General features: G+C 33.0%; 4 protein-coding genes across 5 annotated transcripts in view; 1 reads left to right on the top strand and 3 right to left on the bottom strand.

Annotated features, from left to right (window-relative positions):
* Nucleotides 1-560: 560 nt before the first annotated feature.
* Nucleotides 561-1,958, bottom strand: LOC144854160 (adenosine receptor A1-like). Its single transcript, XM_078712054.1, has one exon. It carries the CDS (start codon nucleotides 1,746-1,748, stop codon nucleotides 795-797), a length of 954 nt encoding a protein of 317 aa, XP_078568180.1. The 5' UTR covers nucleotides 1,749-1,958; the 3' UTR covers nucleotides 561-794.
* A 1,032-nt stretch (nucleotides 1,959-2,990) lies between these two features.
* Nucleotides 2,991-7,985, top strand: LOC144853601 (mitochondrial outer membrane protein SLC25A46-like). The gene is made up of 6 exons (XM_078711331.1): nucleotides 2,991-3,166; nucleotides 3,596-3,696; nucleotides 4,246-4,323; nucleotides 5,099-5,199; nucleotides 5,673-5,787; nucleotides 6,248-7,985. Exons 1-6 carry the CDS (start codon nucleotides 3,031-3,033, stop codon nucleotides 6,851-6,853), a joined length of 1,137 nt encoding a protein of 378 aa, XP_078567457.1. The 5' UTR covers nucleotides 2,991-3,030; the 3' UTR covers nucleotides 6,854-7,985.
* A 545-nt stretch (nucleotides 7,986-8,530) lies between these two features.
* LOC144854179 (uncharacterized) lies at nucleotides 8,531-15,380 on the bottom strand. 2 transcript variants are annotated; one of them, XM_078712076.1, is made up of 7 exons: nucleotides 15,342-15,380; nucleotides 14,497-14,537; nucleotides 14,313-14,375; nucleotides 13,420-13,953; nucleotides 13,150-13,200; nucleotides 12,483-12,533; nucleotides 8,531-12,281 (listed from the first exon to the last, which is right to left on the bottom strand). In XM_078712076.1, exons 2-7 carry the CDS (start codon nucleotides 14,513-14,515, stop codon nucleotides 8,824-8,826), a joined length of 4,176 nt encoding a protein of 1,391 aa, XP_078568202.1. In that variant the 5' UTR covers nucleotides 14,516-14,537; nucleotides 15,342-15,380; the 3' UTR covers nucleotides 8,531-8,823. The 2 variants fall into 2 exon arrangements, with proteins under 2 accessions (XP_078568202.1, XP_078568203.1); XM_078712077.1 differs by having other exon boundaries at nucleotides 14,497-14,534; nucleotides 15,342-15,363.
* A 614-nt stretch (nucleotides 15,381-15,994) lies between these two features.
* Nucleotides 15,995-20,258, bottom strand: part of LOC144854670 (uncharacterized) — a 29,787-nt gene continuing 25,523 nt past the window's right edge. Inside the window, exon 7 of the mRNA XM_078712607.1 lies at nucleotides 15,995-19,993. Coding sequence (XP_078568733.1) covers nucleotides 16,572-19,993 — 3,422 coding nt within the window. The 3' untranslated portion in view covers nucleotides 15,995-16,571. The remainder of the gene's footprint in view (nucleotides 19,994-20,258) is intronic.

Genomic DNA, 20,258 nt, shown 5'->3' with positions numbered 1-20,258 from the left:
TAGTACCAGTTTACAACTTCTAAACTACCATAAACTTTGCCAAGCCTGGTTGGTTCACAGACAGCCGGTTCTTGTACGGTGTCATGTCTGATAATGAGATAAGGGCCTATTTTGTAATACAACGTATCCTTTATTCAGCATTGTTTTAGTATTTTTTTTAAAACAATCTCATCAATCTGAAAACATTAAATATTCAGAAGGAAATAATCAGAATTATACTAAAAGTAAAAACTCGGATCTTAATAATTACTAGTTTATATCTTTTTATCCAATCTATTCTAACAGAAAAGAAAGGAACTTGTGGACTATTTTGGATTTTCCAAATATTTGAGGCGCTTTGTTTTTGTTGTTGTTTTTGTCTTTTTAACGAAGCTATGAGATGTAGGCTTACTACATGAGAATGTTTTAAAAGTCCAATCGCCTTTAAAAAAAAACAAACAAAAGCCATGATTATATGCATTCGATTATTTTAATCATTGTTGGTCAATGTAGATTGAACAGGATGAAGATGAAATTGCGTAGATTAAAAAAAAACATACAGAAGTTTAAAAATATGCGTTTAGAATGTTAATTTTTTTATTTTGTTTGCCAAGTGAACAGTTTCGCTAAGGCATTGTATAACTTAAAATGTTAATACTTCAAAGCATATTATACAGTATATACTATTATGTTAAGCACATTACAGTATACTTGGTCATAAACAAAACTGTTAAATCGTTTCATAATTATATTGCACAAACAAATGGGGTAGATGTCACAGCGAGTGTAGATGCCGGTGCAAGAACAAATGTTTACTAAAAAGAAGTGCCGCTTGTTGATTTTGTAGCTCTGGTAGACGTTTTGTTAAAAAGACGGCGTAGAGCATATGAAAATTTCCGCAGACGACACACATATATAAACGGATTCACTGCCGAACTCGTATTCACCAGAACCTCTGCAAGCAGAATATACCAATACATATCAGATCTTTGATATCCAGAATATACGACCGGTTTCAGAGCGTAAGGCAAAAACGTTATACCGAATGCACAGACGATCAAAGCGCTCGTTTTAGCCGCTTTGAATCTTTTACGAACAATCTTACGTGTGCTTAAGGAAATACTGTCTATGTTTGCTTTATGTTTCCTTGCTTCTAACACGATTATGAAGTACATTATTATCAATAGGAGAGTACCAATAGACACTATGACTAAAGTTACGTAACTTTGAGCTATCCAAGCGTGACGTCGACTTGGCTGATAGCATAAGAAAATTCCTTCAATTCTTTTAGTTTCCCAGAAAAATGGCAAGGTGCCGTAAAAGCAACCCAAAATCCACGAAAAAGCAATAGAAAAGTAGATTCTGTGGAGAGTTATAAGTTTATGATAATGTAGCGGTTTCATTATAGATACGTAACGATCCACTGTGATTAACAAAAGGTGCCAAAAAGAAATTGAAATAAAGATCGTTGAAGGAAGGTACTGTATGTGGCATTTGCTCGGTAGGTACAGTGATCTTCTTGTTGAGATGTGACCCCACATAAACATGGGTACGGCGAAAATTCCTGTGAGTAGGTCCACAAATGCTAAGCTGGCTAGTAAAACAAATTGTGGCTCTTCAAAATGTCGAGTTTGTCGAAAGAGAAAAAGAACAAGCGCATTCCCAGTAATAATGACAACATCCAATGGTATATACACTGATAGAACAAAAATCAAATTATCTCTCATATCGTCTGTCGTGATATTTGTACCTGTCAAAACTTTATCCATTGTGTACAAAGTGTATGCAAATAATGTGATGGTATTCTGAATACACTTGCTATTGAATAAAACAACCCTTTTCCTGTAACAATATCCAACAACCAGTACTTTACGAATGTAGGTTGGTTGTTGATTTCCTGCAGTAAGCCTATATAGACCTATTATATTCACAGTTATCCACTCCTATCTCCGTACATCAGCAATACATGTTCAATGATGTAAACAAAATGTCTTCCGCCATTCCATGAACTTTCAGAATCGAACACTGTATCGAAACTAAAATATATCTGTTGTGTTATTAATTTTTGTTTCTTGTAACAAAAAATATCTATTTGAGTATGCTTTTTGCTTGTGTTTGAAAACATATGCTCCGTCCATGAAGAAGTATTCTATATATTTAAGCTTAGAGTTTTTTTTTTAATATGGCTAAAATATTCCGAAATAAAATTAATTGAAATTGAATTTATTTAAGTTTTAAAATGAAAATCATAATAATTATTAACAATTCACAAACACTGATCTTATGAATTTAAACGCTTAAACGTTCTTCTCTAAACATTTAAATCAAGTAAAAATTGAAAAACTGCACTTTTCAAAAGATAGTATCTAGAATATACCGTGACTGCTGTATTGACAGTTTGTTCGCAGTTGGATAAGATATATAGCTAAGGCCTATTACAGCATTCTTTTTCCTGCAGCAACAAGCATAGGCCTACACAAAATAGACTTACACGGTCTATATTTTAGAGTTAAGAAAATACCAAGATAATTTCAACAAGAAAAGATACATCCACGATTGTCATTATATGTTTTTTTTCAAATACAAAAATCAATAATGCCAGTCAAAATGCCAAAATTTGAACACAGACACAGAATTAAGTATAATTTTATTTGGAATAAATACTAAACGTGACAAGATAAAAAGATAAAAACACTTAAAGCCAGTGATGATACAAATTGGAGGCACCAGCAGCCAAGATGGTACACACTCTTTGTAAACGCATTGTTCTGGCAAAATAATAATAATTTTAATGTGATGGAAACCATGTATGCGTGTTCTTGTTGATGTTATTTAAACTATTATAGAATATATAAATATAATAGATTTTATAAAAACAATAAACAAACTTACAATTGTTTATTACAAATCAATTTATTGTACAGTAGTATTGTTATTTGGCTTCAACGGCTGCCCATAGCAGCTTATGCATGCTCGCTCGAGCCTCGCTCGACTTTCTCGACTTAACTTTCGGCCGGCTAGCCGCTGATTGTTTTTTGTTTTATAATTAATATGGGCGTAAAGAGGATTCCTGGTTCAGAACAAACTGTATTTAACCGGGCTACTCTAAAAACAGACCCTTTACATCTAGCCCAAGAAAACGTTATGGATGCTGTCAGGAAAGCGACACCAAAACATCATGAAATAGGTATGCTTTATATTCTAGGGCCTAAACATCGTGCGACGGGTTTCGTTGGCTAGTGTAGGCCTAGGCTAGGCCTAGCTAGGCCTAGATCGTTGTAACTAGGTAGCCTAGCCTAGGGGCCTAGTATTATATTACTGTATGGTTACGAAGTGGCTCAAATTGAGCATAGCAGCTACATCTAATCCACACGCTACACCTATTATTGTACCGTACTTAAATACTGACTGATTATTCAATATTCTGCTCTGTGCTGTGTTATACAAACTACAAGTACAAATTACAATAGTAGTACTATTGTAATTTCAATACAGAAGAGTTTGTAATCTAGGCTAGCCTAGGCCTAATAAATTTCATTTAGTTTAGGCTAATCCTATATTTAAATTAATGAAATATGATATAATAAAAATAAACATTTTTCACCTGTTTATTTAGAAAACTTCCAACGGTATGCAGGTTTTGGAATCGGCATTGCAAGTCTGTTAACTGAAAATGTGCTGTCACATCCATTGATTGCTTTTAGAAGACAATGCCAGGTAAAACAGTAGCACATCCACTCTTATGCACTTGTCAATTGTATGACCCACTATATGACCCCCGGGAGAGGTGCGTCATGGGTGCGTCATTTACAAATAATTACTGATGCAGGGGTGCGTCAAAAAACCTAGAAGGTACGTCACATCAATGAATGATGTCAATGTCTGTCACTTTACCACTCAAAATATCATAAACAACATGATCACAGTGCGTCAAAATGGGTGCGTCATGGTCACGTAAAGGTAAGTCACAATTTTGACGCACGGGTGTGTCATGCTATTCATAAGGTATGACGCACATCAGAAAAATGATGCACCTCTCCTGGGGATCGTATAGTGGGTCATACAATTGACAAGTGCATTATACTGTAGTCCGATTAAAGATGAAAATGTACAGAATCCATACATCTGTTTTTAAATTATTTTAATTATCTTGAATTTATTTTAGCTTCACTTTTGGGTAAATTAATTAAAATGTTTATTCCTGAGTTTATTATTAAACAATATGAACAATTTGATACTAATTTTTTAATTTTTTTTTTCTTTCAGGTTAATTGTCAGAGTTTTCGTTACCACTTAACCCCCTTCACGGTAATTCAAGTTATGACAACTCTGCAAAGAAATCAGGTATTACTTTTTATAAAACGTTTTTACAATTACACAGCAATGGTCTACTACTACTAAGCCCAAGAATGTTTACCCATCTGCACATGTCTTTATTCTTATTTCAAACCAATAGTACAGAGCACCAATAAGAAAGAGAACCATTAGGAGGCTAAATGTCATTGAAGTTTGTGCATCAACAGAGAAATTTTTTCTGCCTGTTCTTTTTGTTCCTTCCACACTTCTGTTATTCCCAGAAGCTGTGTGTTTTGATGTGACCATGGACATGATGATGTCATATCACTACCATTATGTGTGCATATCACTTCCATATTTGGGCACATCACTTTTTTTTCACATAAAGTTTGATAGTGTAGACAGAGGTTTATGATAAAGTGGTAACTGAAGGATCAAAGCTAGATTGTTTGAATGTTTAGTCCCAGTGTTCATTAATTAAAATGAGCCTCCAAACTGAACAAGTTTTGTCATGGCACTATTATAAAGCTCTGTCTACACTATCAAACTTGGCTCTGCCTAAAACTTTATGTGACAAAAAATGTGATGTTCCCAAATATGGTAGTGATATGACAATCATTGTGTCCATATATGGGCACATCACATATTTTTGTCACATAGAGTTTTAGACAGAGCTTATTATACAATCCTACTCTAAATTTTGATGTTATATAATAGCAAGCATACTGTATTTGTTTTGTATTTTTTCATTGGCTTGTAAAAAAGTACCTTGTTGTTTATCATTACAGTTAATTGTTTATTTATTATTTGTATTATTTAACAGGGATTCACTGCATTGTGGAAGGGAATCCCAAGTACAATAATGGTACAAGGTATCGGCATGGTAACAGAGACTGTAATCAGTGAAGCGACACCTTTCCCAAAGTAAGGCTTATCAATTTAAATTTTTTTATTGGAAATCTTCCTCTCTAAATAAAATTGAAAAATAAAATAATTGACAGATTTTAATTTAACAGTCCATCCCTATACAGTTTACCTCTTCATAATTATTGCCTTTCAATGTATTTTGCAATAAAACAGTTTTGTAATCAAATTTGTAACCTTACAATGTGTGGCTGATACATATACATTTTTATAACAATATTACAAATCTATTGACTCATTACCATAGTGATTAACTAAAGCTCTGTCTACACTATCAAAGTGTGTGTGATGTGTCCAAATATGGTAGCGATATGCTCAGAAATTGTGGTGATATTACATCATCATGTCCATATATTTTTTTTTCACATACAATTTGATAGTGTACACAATGCTTAACTAGTGGTGTAAATTTACTTGAAACTACATATTCTTCCCAATGCAAAAGAGTGCTAAACTTTAACCCTGTTTTTCAGAGACGTGCATTCACATAGTTCATTGAAGCATTTCATTGGTCATGTGATCCTGAAAGCAATTAGCTGTGTTGTGACTCTACCGGTGTATGCTGCCAGTCTTGTTGAAACAGTGCAGGTACTATATCATACTACCCTAAAAATAATTTAAATTACTGCTTTAACAGTGAATATACAGTAATAACTGAAAGAGTAGAGTGGAGTTGTGACTTGGTAGTTATGATGCTCGGCTACCAATCCAAGGGTCCTGGGTTCAAGTCCTGTCAGTGTCAGGATTTTTTCTAATGACAATGACAATTTAAACCATTGCCAAAGACTCCATTAGGAAGGATAGTGAATGAATTCGCTTAAAGTTATCCTTGGCAATTTGCTTAAATACATGTATAAAAAAAGCAAGAAAATAATCACCAATTGGATTCTTATTTGCTCATTGCACACTCATTAGTAGTTTAAATTATATTTATTCTATGCTTTCTATTACCATTTTATTTGAGATTTTCTGCTATATTTTTTTGTATTGTTTGTCGGTATAAACTTGAATGAAATGTACTTAAATGTTACATACTGTTTATTTTCAGAGTGAAATTGCGAGTGAATGTCCAGGACCATTTGATTGTCTTCGTGAAGGATTTTGTCGGGTTACAGGCTGGGGCGTACCTCAGACAACACGTATGATCCCACTTCTTTCGCTAGTAGTACCGTCAACCATCTCAACACTTGTTCGATACATTCTCACATCAGCAATCCAGTACACAATGTTATATTTTATTCATCAGCGACAACGTAAAAAGTACATGGAAAACAACGAGGGAACACCTGCGGCAAGATCAATGCTTGACGCCTACTTTCCTGAACTCTTTTCAGCTTTTACTGGACATCTTATCATAGATACAGCATTGTATCCCGTGGAGACTGTCCTCCACCGATTACTGCTCCAAGGCACGAGAACAATTATTGATAACACAGATGACGGGCTGTCAGTGCTTCCAATCACAACGCAGTACTATGGATTCTGGGATTGTTTTACGGTTATACGTTACGAGGAAGGCATTACAGGTTTCTATAAAGGATTTGGTGCACTTTTACTGCAATACGCAATTCACGCATTTATTTTAAAATCAACCAAATTTGTCTACATAAAATTAGCGGAAGAGTTTGGCATGGACAAGACACCAACTACGTAAAGTTATATAATGTATAGTAAGATGATACAATTTATAAATTACTTTTAAAATGGAAGAAAATCGGCTTTACATGGTTGTGAATTTTAAAATTCATTATTTTAAATGTGTTAAAGCCAAAGGTGCAAATATCATAAATTTACATAATAGATTATAAACAAATATATTTCATATTCAAGTTTGACCATATTTTTTTTAAAGCTTGGTTCCCACTAGGACGCAACACATACAGTAAGTGCAATGCAAGTGAGTGATCAATTACAATTAATTTCATTGGAACTGTCGCTTGTCATTGGTCAACTCAAGCTTACATCCTTTTGTTGCGTCCTAGTGGGAACCAAGCTTTAATTAATTTTGACTTGAGGTCAAACTATTTATCAAAATTCTATCGATCTAGTTCATACAATTACCAGCTATTTCTTCAGCTAGAGAGCAACATCACAGCTCCACAACATTGTTTCCTTTTTCTAATTAGATGCATGTATTATGACGTACACTGCTATGTATGATAGTGTCATATTACAGTATGTTTAATAGGATGGCGTTAATTAGAATAAAAGTAAAAGTCAAGCATATTATGTAATTCAATCTAATTGATGATATAGAACTTTTTCAGAACACTGACTTTCAACTTATTCCAATACACATCAAATGTGTCTGTTTACATGAGGTACCAAATGCATTCGTTAGAATGGAAGAACAGGCCTTTGAATTAGTTTCCACAATAAGAGGTGTTTACTAATATGCAGTGTCCGCATAGAGAGGTTAAACTATAATATATGATTTTCAATACTAAATGAATTTCCTGTAAAGTATAGGAGTTTATTGCATAGGTTCTCTTGTATAACTACACCAGTGCAGTCTGACGGAAGACCATTCTGCTTATCAAGCAGAAGGTTGTTTTGAGTCTTGGTTTCCCTATATTAGAAAGTAATGTATTTAAGTGGTAGTTTACACATACCGTTGAATTAAATTTGTTTGAGTACATGGCCTATACTATATGCCCGGCACCTTGTTTTATCAACTGTTTTCACGTTTTGAAAATCACATATCACTTTTATCTGAACAAAATAAGAGTTTTTTAAAACGCAATGTAATGTATTGATTATACAGTATAATATAAACAAAATATGTAGACAGTTTAAACCTTTTTTTTTTTCTGGTGGTCGATTTCATTTCACATACACAGCTGATCATTTACAACCTAAAAGTGTCCCGTGTTTGTTGCGTTTGGTTCCCACTATACCAGGACGCAACGCAAGGACGCAAAACTCTGTCTACACTATCAAAAAAATGTGATGTGCCCGTATATGGACATGATGATGTCATATCACTATCATATCTGGGCATATACTACCATATTTGGGTACATCACACTTTTTTTTTCAAATTAGTTTGATAGTGTAGACAGAGCTTTAGCGCAACGCAAGTAATTTGATCAATTTCAAGCTACGGATCATCATTCGAACGAACTGTCAATTGTGATTGGTCAACTAGCTTGCGTCCTAGCGGGAACCATGTTTTACTGGAAGTAAAACATAATGTAGTATGGTATAGAACAAATGTCATTGCTCTCGCCATTCACTCAGACACTACCACGTAAATTCACTTCAATACAAATATATACTGTGTTCAACAGTGATTTTTATTTACACGATATTTTGCCGATTGATAAGATATGCGACTTTAGTACAGTATCAATAATAAAGTAGACTTGAAAAGGAGTACGCTACTGATTTACATTTTGAAACCTTAAAACTATTAGGCCTAAAAACAATTATTATCTCACACGGTTCTTTTACAAATATTGTTAAGCCAACACAACCCATAATAGTTCATTTTTGTTTATAGTAGATACACCTTGGTTTGTATCTTGATTATAATTTGGTTATAATATTATAATAGTCACACTGTAGGTTTTTATTATTCTTCAAGGATATCGATTTATCGATTTCTATATCGATAGAACCCTATTAGTCATCATTAGCTTCATCATCCTCATCAAAGTTTACATCCACTTCTGTTTTTGAAAATTCACTTGAAATACATTGTTTCATATCATCTGAAAAACTACAATTATAGAGATTAATGTAGTATATCTCTGGAGCAATATTCACTAAAGAAGGTAGTTGTGAAGGATTGATATTTCTAAGATCGTTACAGCTGATACCAAGGACGTTTAACTTCATTGTTATTCTTCTATTTGTACATTCTATTATCATATTGTCTATTATAATACCTGATAAACTGCATTTGTTCATGTTAAGAACTGTAAGTTCAGGAGAAATAGCAAATAGTGATGCGAGTGAACACCCACTGATTTTACTTAGGTTATTACCACTAAGATCCAAAATTATCAATGTTAACAATAATTTACTGTCTACGCAGTGTAAAACCATGTCGTTTATAGTAATACCTAATAAACCACTGTCTTGTACTCTAAGCGTGTCAAGCTCAGAGAAAGTGGTAAATAACAAAGCCATGGAATAGCCAGTCACGTTAGTAAGACAATTGCCATTCATGTTGAGGTCATTCAATTTCAACTGATTTGATGTTTGACTTAACTTCTCCATCATATCATTAATTATCTGTCCTGACAAATTACAACTACTCATGTCAAGCATTAGCGTCTGCAAAACAGAACCCAATAATGACCCCAGCAGTGTACCATTGATAGTGCTCAAGTTATTACTACTAAGATCGACAGAAGTTAATTCCAGTTGTACACTATTACAACAGTGTATGGACATGGCATTGATAATCTCACCATCCAGAGTACAGTCACTCAATCTAAAGTCTGAGAGTTTGGGAGTAATGCTTATTAAGGAAGCTAAAGAAGCACCATCCAATTGGCTAAGGTTATTTCCAGCAAAATTAAGTGAACGTAATTCTAATTTTGCATCCATACCTGATAAACTATTTGTCATATCATTAAACACATTGCCTGATAGATTACACCTTTCAATCTGAAGAAACTTCAGTTTACGAGCCCTGGACATAATATAAGCCAATGAAGTGCCTTTGGTTGTACTTAAGTTATTATCATCGATGTTCAATGTTTCTAACTCTAATGAGATTTTCCCAGAAAAAGATTTTACCATATCATTGAACACATGACCTGGTAGTCTACAGTTGTGCATGTCGAGATTTCTTAATTTTGGAGCCATAACCATCAATGAAGCTAACGAGGAACCACAAAGATTGTCCAAAAGGTTATCACTTATATCAATGGCGTCTAATAGCAATTTCTGTCCACTACTATAACATTTCTTAATCATAGTATTCATAATTCCACCTGATAAACTACATTTTATCATACAAAGATTATTCAGTTTTGGGATGAACATTAATAAAGATGCTAGTAAAGAGCCATCAACGTTGCTAAGGTTGCTATCGCGGATGAATATTTTCTTCAAGGCTAATTTATGGCCCCTACTAGTGATCTCTTTTAGCATTTCATTTATTACTACACTTGTAATAGATTCGTCTAAATTCAAAAATTCAAGTTTTGGCGCCTTGCTCAACAAGTGAGTTAGAAATGAAGAGGTCACAGAACTTTGATACAAACTATAGCTTGTTACATCATACTTAAAATCTAGTTTCTTACATTCTGAGTTTAGATGCTCAATAACACTATCGCCCCAAGTTTCATGAACTCTTTCCAAAAGCTTAGATTGATATGGTACAGCGATCATAATATGAGCTAACATTATACCCTTTTCTTCAGATGAACTTTCATTACTAATAACTTTGATCAGTGTATCAATTTCTGCAAAACAAGCTTGTAGTGGTTCAGAAAATACCGGACCTATACCGTGTATATTTCTTAAAAGGTCTATAAATTGGTAATCTTCGCTTACATCTTGGATCATATGATGAGCGCATCTCTTTAGTGAGCCACATACTCTATCAATATGCGGCTTTATTGATACATTCGACGTGCTCAGATGAGCGCTGAGTGCATTCTCCACCACAACTCTGTGTTCCTCTTTTACGATGCGTAATTGAGATATTAAGCTTCGATATGTCGTTAAACTATTTGTTATCCAATGATTCAAGAATTTATCAGCGCTAGAGCCCAGGAAGCCAATTGCAAACTCTCTTGCTACCTTCAAGTGATCATTGTCTATTATACTATCCCATTCTCCTTCGTCCAGCAGTAAGTCGGTTTCCATAATCTCTTTTTCATTCATATTACCAGAAGACCTACTTAAACTCTCTCCTGTCTGTAGACTTAATTTATGGAAATAAAATCCTACTAACGCCTCTAACAGTAACTTATGAGGAGCTGCAAAAGTATCTTTAAAGTCGTCTTTAGATGTCGGTGAATCTTTATACAGAAAGCCCAATTTTAAAGCCAACGCGATCGTGTCTTTATTGCCTTTTAGTCTTTTTCTGTTGATATACAGCTGGTTGATTTTGAGACTTTCATACATTCCTCTTCCTAATACAAGCATTGCGTCAATTAATTCACTTGGTGTATCTTGGAATTCATCTATATTCTGATCATTATTTTCCTCTCTGTTATATTGGTTTAAAATACTTCGAAATACTCCTTCAAATAGAACCGTTTTTTCCGTTGGCAGATATTTCTTCTCTTCCCACATAATACAAACTGACAGAAGAAGCATCGGATTTCTACACATCGAATACACTTCCGGATGTTTGTCCCCACATTCTTCTTCTTCTTCATTAAGTTCAAGTTCTTCAATAAGAGATTTTCCTAAATCGGGTGCTTCAAAATATTTGAAGTGCTTCGTAATGTATTTCTTTATGTTTTCGGGATTAAAGCCTTTAACTTTAACATGCACATCGCTTTCTTTTATGTATTCATCTATGTTTTCTGACCTTGAAGTAAGTATCACTACACACTTTTCCATTTCTTCTCCTTTGATCAGATTTATCGGGTCATCAACTCCAATCTTTAATTCGTCTAACCCATCCAAAAACAAAACTATTTCATTTTCATGATCAAGGATGAATTTTTTAATTAATCTTGGATTTGCTGGAAGTTCAGTCTTCAAACTGAAATGCTTTAATTTTATGCGTTTCACCATTACATCTAGGATATCTTCACCACTGTTTATGTCTCTGATATTAACAAGAAATAATATTTTGCCTTGGAAAGTAAGATCTGTTTCCTTCGCCCATCCATAAGACAGATATCTAAGTAATGTCGTCTTTCCAATACCACCTTCGCCATCTATAAGAACTTTGCAAGTAGGTGTTGACTTGATAACAGATAAAAGCTCATCTAGTTTAATCGGTTTTGGATCTATTTTTCTTTGGTTTTCTTTCATCAGGTCAAGATCGGTGAACATATGAGCCATGTCCACCTTATAGCGTGACTGCATAATTGCTGGTGTAAACTCATTTGCTTTTATGCAAAACTTTCGTTGTTGTTCAAAGAGGTACTCTCGAATAATCTCATCTGAAATGAAAAGTATTACTAACATATATTGCGAACATTTCTATAGAAAACAACAGATAAATAAAATTATCTGAAGATAATATTTTATATTCATCGATACATGTTGTTGTTTAATAAATATCACCAAAATAGATTTATGTCATGTAAAACCTCAAATATTCAATATAAACGCAATAATTTTGTATATTTAATATTGCCTACCTTTGTTTCTGATCTTTTGTCTTTTTGGTAGGGAAGGGCCCATATCTTCGTCTAGATAAAGCAAGTTTAAAACAATGTATGTTTTATATCTTATTTATATTACCATTTTAACATTCAAAAGCAAAACTATTCTTTTCCGTTTGATTTTGCCTGCGTTCTTAACAAGTTGATTGACAATGAAAGCATAGTACAAATGAGTTTCACTCCTCGTCCACATCATAAACAAAATGAAATATTACTATAATGTATTATACATTATTAACCAGTTTAAAGATGTATTGTCCCCCTGAAAAAAATAATTTTTAACATTTTATTTTGTTGAATATGCCATTTTATTGTCACATAATTGTTATCCACTTTGAACAAAATTTGAATCGAAAAAAAAAATTATTTACATAAAAAAACTGTAATTTAAAGCAAAATATAGTCAAATTTTATATGTGAAAAATTTTTTTCAACTTTATTAAAACTACAAAATACCCTATTCAACGTCTGATTTAGTTAATCTTCATTTTTCATGTTTTTGTTGGACAATACATCTTTAAGAAGATAATAACGATAACCATATTACAAAAACAAAATAATGTTTGCTTTAAATAGAACAGTTTTAAATATTCCAAAATCACATAAATCTCAATAAGATAAAACTAACGTTTAATAAGCCTACCTTGGTATCTTATCATTTGTCTTTTTGACTGTGATGTGCCCATTTCTTCATCTACATGAAATAATATTATTAACAAATTATATATTAAAATTACGTTTTAAGTAAAATAAGCATATTATTTATTGAAGTTTAGAATTACCATAGATAAAGTAATACTTAGGTATTTTGAATTGTTATTGTTTTCATATAATTATCGTCATAAACTAATGACATTTTTGTTTATTGAAAAAAAATTTAAACTAGAAATGTTAAATTGGACTGTATTATTACCATGAATAAAACACCTGTCAGCTGACTCCATTCCATTTTGCTGTAAGACTTGCCTAAATGCTTCTATGTTTTCTTCTTTTAGTATCCCTTTTATTTCAAAATCCGTAATTAAGCTCCAACTGTCTTTATACATTTTAAGTCCTGGAAAGTTGTATCTTCCATCTAGGAAGTCTATATTGGAATCAGTAAGTTCTTTGCCAAAATTTAAAATATTTATTCTGTGCTTTGTGAACGATGTTACCTGAAGTTTATCAATATTCTGGAAGTGATACAGTTTCTCTTTAATTGCTGACGTAAAACCAGATTGTTTAGTTACTTTTACGGTGTCGTACAAAATGGTAAGATTGTTTCGATTCAACTTTCCAGGGCCAACTAAATGAGACAGTAGTGCTATTACAGTTGTTGCTCTTTCCAGAGTTTGAGTATCGTCTACAATGTCTTTGAATAAAACTTTTAACATTCCAATGTGTCTAAGGCCATCATACCATGCTGCAATGTCCACGATCAGCTGCTTGAAATCGTCCTCAGATAGACCTACGGTTTAATTCAAGAAATTTGATAATTTTATCTAACAACTGTGTGGTGATAAATGTACATCACCATACTTTTTGTTTGTTATTCCATGAGCATCCAACAGCGAACAACTCGCCAATTACAATTTATCGTGCTTATAAACTAAGTCTCATTTGAGGCTAGGGAGTAGAGTTGAAAGAGTCGTGAGTTATAACGCTGTCACTAGGTCAAGATTGAACCCTGGATTAAATAGCAACCACCAAGCTACTGCTTTTCTGCCAATTTGGCATGTAGGACTGGTGTTCCTCTTATAGTCATGAGGGAATGAAAGGGTTCATATTCTATTGAACATTTCTCTCAAGTTTATTCTTTTATTTTACCTTGGTTTAGTTTCAATCTGGACATCGACGACGCCGCCGAATCCCCATCTTCATCTTCACTATCTAAATAATTATAATTAACAATAACTCTAAAACAAGTTATAGATAAAAGATACAATGCAGAAACGTAAAATGATATAGTTTTATAGTTAGAATATAATGCAATATAAACAGTAAAACTTACCACCTTCGTCAGATGACATGCTTTCAATATTCTAGAATCTTCTGAAAAAGAAGTTTAAATTGGAAAGATAAAACTACATTATTCAGAACGGGATATATCGTTAACAAATTTAAACATTTTGAAATTAAAAAATGACTATAACTAGACACTATTTTAGTATCTAACTGCCACATACTGGTACTTTGTACCCCATTAGTGAAAATATTTGATTATTGATTTCACATCATAATAGGTCAAAGTACGTTCATGTTGTAAACACTTTGACTATTTCCCGATTCGCACGCACAAGTATTATAGGCCTACAGTGGTTCATTACAGCAGATTCTCTTACACGGTACATGTCTAGCGTTAACATAACGAAATTGAACAAAAACAGGCAATGAATAGTGCATACATGGTGCATAGTAGGAGAAAGGTTGTATTCAAGAAACAGAAACTGTATGTGCTGTATATTGTCTCTGTACGGGAATCTGATGTTTATTGTCTGTTACATTATTACTAATTCAGAAGTAACTGTAAAAAAATCTCCACGTTCATGATTTGAAATATCGAAAAATTATCAAATTTAAATTATCAACAATCACATAATAGTTTTTGAAATAAATTAAATCTTTTAAACTTATTCAGCTGAAACTGCCAACTTAGGTTCATAAAAATAGTATAGACATATACAATTTATTTATTATTAAAATTATTTATTTGATTAAATACAAAATGGGTGAGATCTGAATGGTTTATATACTCTAAACTACTAAGCTACTAATAACAACTGTTTACTTTACTGAGGTATACATGTTGTTGTTGTTTCAAACGGTACGTATTCTTAGCATACAAACCTAACTTACCTTTGTGAAACAAGCACCGTTGTCATAAATGGCGGTTATCTCCTTCTCTGATGCGGGTCGAACAATGAATATTATAATTAGGTTTTTGTCATAATACATTTCCTAATGGTGACGTTGAATATGGTTATTCCTTTGTTCTAGTATTGTAAACGTATGTGTGCAGTCAAGTGCAAGAATTGAACCCCCTCTTGTGAAATGCCTACATTTTAAGCTAAATTGTTAGTGTGAAGGTGAACCCACACCAACAACGGATGGTGTTGCCATTTATTGTTGAACTGGAAATTACGGAATCAAACGTAACCTGTACCTGGTCAAGTTAAATAAGTCAAGTAACATTTTGTAAATTAGTACAATAATGTAGGATGATAAGTCTGCCGTGCAATCACCATCATCAGTTTCATGAAATAAAATAATAATAATAAAACATCAGATACCAAAAATGTAGGCCTACTTCTTCGAAGTAACAGGTATCTAGGAAGTAGCAGTGTGCTTTCGATACCAATGTGTTTGCTGAAGTGTTGGTTACATGGGTCAATTAAAAACCATTGCATAAAAAACTACAATGATGTCATCACACTACAAAGAAAATTAAATTCAACAAGATACAATATTGTGATTGTATTTATTGAAAATATTATTAATGATTTGCGATATACATTTATACTTAATTAAAAGTGATACACTAATACTTTAGGCCTATTATTATTCATCAAACCATTTATATTTTGTGATTATTAAAAGTATATAAAACACAAATAACACAACCATTTCATCATTGTATTGTATTATTATTTCATACTCATCTAACAACGAGAAACTGATTGATCGCTTGGAGTGTTCACTTAAATTTACACTTAATTGTAATAAATGTTACAACTTTCTTTAGGCAGGTCATTTTATTTTATTATGTATAAGTAATAAGTAAAAATTAGATTCCTTATATCGGTATTTTCAGACGTTTAATTGCTAACCATTCAATCGCAAGTCCCATTCCATTTATAATAAAGTTATTCTTTTACTTTTACTGCTTTCTCTATCATTAATTGTTTTAAAACATTTCTTTTACATTTTTCATTATCAATCTGGTTCGTTAAAATGTTCGTTAAATGCCAAGTATATAACTGATTTATGAAAATATGGTATTAATTATTCTCCAAGTCCACACTACTTATAGATTGAAAAAATAATCGAGTAAGTTATACTCTATGCCATTTACGGCAAGAATTATTACTACTCGATTGTCCCCTGGTAATACATTGTTAACCTTGATGGTTGCACTATTAACATGCCTTTTGAGGGGCTGGAAGAGACGACAAACGGGATTGTTTTACTGTTCTGGAATACTATGTTCATTGTTTTGTTGTTTGTTATTTCTTTCTTGACGTCTACATATACTCCTCTTCTAGAAAACTTACTTGAAATGATTTGTTTTATATCATTTGGTAAAGCACAGTTATAGAGGTTAAAGTACTCCAGCTTTGGAGCAATGTCTACTACAGAGATTAATTGTGAAGGATTCACATGCCTAAGGTTGTTAGTACTCATTAAAAGGATGTTTAATTTTGTTGTTACTCGTCTATCAATACACTCTATAATCATATTGTCAATAACAGCACCTGATAAACTACATTTACGCATATTAAGGACTTTCAGTTCAGGAGAAATAGCAAATAGTAAAGCGAGTGAACATCCACTGATTTCACTTAGGTTATTACCACTAAGATCCAAACCTTTCAATTTTAACGACACTTTATTGTCTACACATTGGCTAACCATGTCATTGATAATAACACCTGATAAACCACTTTCTTCGACTGTAAGCGTATCAAGCTCGGAGAAAGTGGTAAACATAGAAGCCATGGAATAACCAGTAACGTTAGTAAGACAATTTCCATTTATGTTGAGGTCTCTCAATTTGAATTGATTTGTTGTTTTAATTAACTTCTCCATCATATCATTCAGTATGTGTCCTGATAACCAACAAAAGCTTATGTCAAGAAATAACACCTGAAATACAGAACCTAATAATGACGCCAATAATGTACCGTTTATAGTACTTAAGTTATTTCCACTGAGATTAAGATACATAAGATCCATTTGTACATTATTGCATTGCTGTACGGGCATGACATTAGTAATTTGCATTTGTCGTCTTGACAAATCATTTGCAATTGCATTAATAATGCCACCAGATAGATGACAACTTGAGATTTTAAAATGCTGAAGTTTGGAAGCAATTGTCATAATATAGGCCAGAGACGTGCCTTTAATTGTGCTTAAATTGTTGTCATAGAGAATCAACTTTTTTAATTCCAGTGAGACTTTCCCAGAAAAAGATTTTGCCATATCATTGAACACTTGACCAGACAGCCTACAGTTGTGCATATCGAGAACTTCTAATTTTGGAGCCACAATCATTAACGAAGCCAACGAAGAACCATCAAGATTGTTCAAAACATTATCGCTGATGTCAAGTTTCTCTAATAGCAATTTTTGTCCACTACTGCAACACTTTTCGATAATATTATTTATAATTTCACCTGATATACTGCATCTAACCATGCTCATAACTTTAAGTGTAGGGTTGAGAATTAAGAAGGAAGCTAATAATGAGCTGTCAATGCTGCTGAGGCTGCTACCAATGATAACCAGTTCTTTCAAGGGTAATTTACAACCCACACTAGTGATATCTTTTGACATTTCATTAACTACTTTACTCGTAACAGATTCGTCTAATCTTAAAGTTTTAAGTTTCGGAGAATTACACAACAAGTGAATTAAAAGTGAAGGAGTTACAGAACATTTCTTCAAACTGAAATTATTTATGTCATATTTGAAATTTAGTTTCTTACACTCTAAGTTTAGATGCTCGATAACATTATCATCGCACGTTTCAGAAACTCTTCTTAGAAGCTTATCTTGATCTGGTACAGCGATCATAATATGAGCTAGCATTATGCCCTTTTCTTCAGATGAACTTTCATTACAAATAACTTTAATAATGGTATCAGTTTCTGCAAAACAAGCTTGTAGTGGTTCAGAATATACTGGACCTATACCGCGTATGTTTCTTAAAAGTTCTATAAATTTGTAATCTTCGCTTACATCTTGGATCATATGATGAACGCATGTCATTAGTGATACACGTACTCTATCAATATGCGACTTTATTGACAAATTTGTCATGTTTGGATGAGCACTGAGTGCATTCGCTACATCAACCCTGTGCTCCTCTTTCACAATACTTAAATGTGTTATTAAGCTTCGATATGTTGTTAAACTATTTGTTATCCAATGATTCAAGAATGTATCAGCCTTAGAACCTAAGAAGCCAATTGCAAACTCTCTTGCCACCTTCAGGTGATCATTGTCTATTAAACTATCCCATTCACATTCATCCGGAAGTAAGTCGGTTTCTATATTTCTTGTTTGTATCATTGTACTATGTTGACTCTCTCCAGTCTGTAGACTTACTTTATAGAAATAGAATCCTACTAATGCTTCTACTAATAACTTATGAGGAGCTGTAAAAGTTTCTTCAAAACCGTATCTGGAATTTGGTAAATCTTTGTACACAAACCCTAATTGTAATGCCAATGTGACCATGTCGTTACTACCCTTCAGCTTCTTTTTGTTGACATATAGCTGGTTGATTGTAAGACTTTCGTATAGTCCTCTTCCTAACAAAAACATTGCGTCTACTAATTGATTCGGTGTATCTTTAAATTCCTCTATTTTTTTACCATTCTCTTCGTCTTTGTTGTATTGATTTAAAACACTTCGAAATATTTCTTCAAATAAAACTGATTTTTCAGTTGGAAGATAGGTATTTTCTTCCCACATACCACACACTAACAGAAGCAGCCTGGGATTTCTACACATTAAACGCACTTCTCGATGTCTAATAGGTCGGTATCTTTTACGATCAAGTTCTGTATTGAGGGATTCTCCTAAATACGATGCTCCTAAATACGAAAAGTGTTTCGTAATATATTTAGTTATGTTTTCCCCGTTGAAGCCTTTTACTTTAACATGCACATCACTTTCTTTAATGTATTCATCTATGTTTTCTGAGCGTGAGGTAAGTATCACTACACAATTTTCCAATTCTTCTCCTTTAAACAAACCTATTGGATCATTAACACTGATCTTTAAATCTTCTAATCCATCTAAAAGCAAGACTATTTCATTGTCATGATTGAGAAGAAAGCTTGCAATCATTCTTGAATTTTCTGGAAGGTCAGTCTTCAAACTGAAATGCTTTAGTTTGATGCGTTTTACAATGACATCTAGGATGTCTTCACCAGCTTCCATATCTCTGACATCAACAAGAAATAATATTTTGCCTTGGAAAGTTTGATCTGTTTCGTTCGCCCATCCGTACGACAGATATCTGAGTAATGTTGTCTTTCCTATACCACCTTCTCCGTTTATAAAAACTTTGCAAGCAGGTGTCGACTTGATAAGTGATGAAAGCTCGTCTAATTGTATCGGGCTGGAACCTGTTTGGTTTAATTTCATTAGGTCAAGATCTGTGAACATATTCGCCATGTCTCCTTTAAATCGTGACTGCTTAAATTCAGGTACAGTCTCATTGGTTTTGATGCAAAATTGTCTTTGATGTTTAAGAAGGTATTCTCTAATGATATCATCTGAAAATTAATATTCATTCAGAAGTAGGAAATATTATTTTATTCATTTAAAGAAAGGCAAAAAAAATATGATTAGTATTTTTAAAATACTTGGTAGGTCTACATATTGCGTTTGAGACAGATTTGGCAGAATTTGAATTAAATATGTAATAATAAAATTAAATTCGCTCTCGATGGATTTATCACATAATCAATGGAGACTATATTTCTTGAAAACTACCTCATGGTTTCCTTATAACACTGTAATAACTCTTGTTTGTATATA

This window comes from Antedon bifida, chromosome 10, assembly GCF_963402885.1.
Source record: "Antedon bifida chromosome 10, ecAntBifi1.1, whole genome shotgun sequence".
NCBI lineage: Eukaryota > Metazoa > Echinodermata > Crinoidea > Comatulida > Antedonidae > Antedon > Antedon bifida.
Note: the sequence above shows the minus strand (reverse complement) of the source record. Positions and strands in the feature narration are given on the sequence as shown.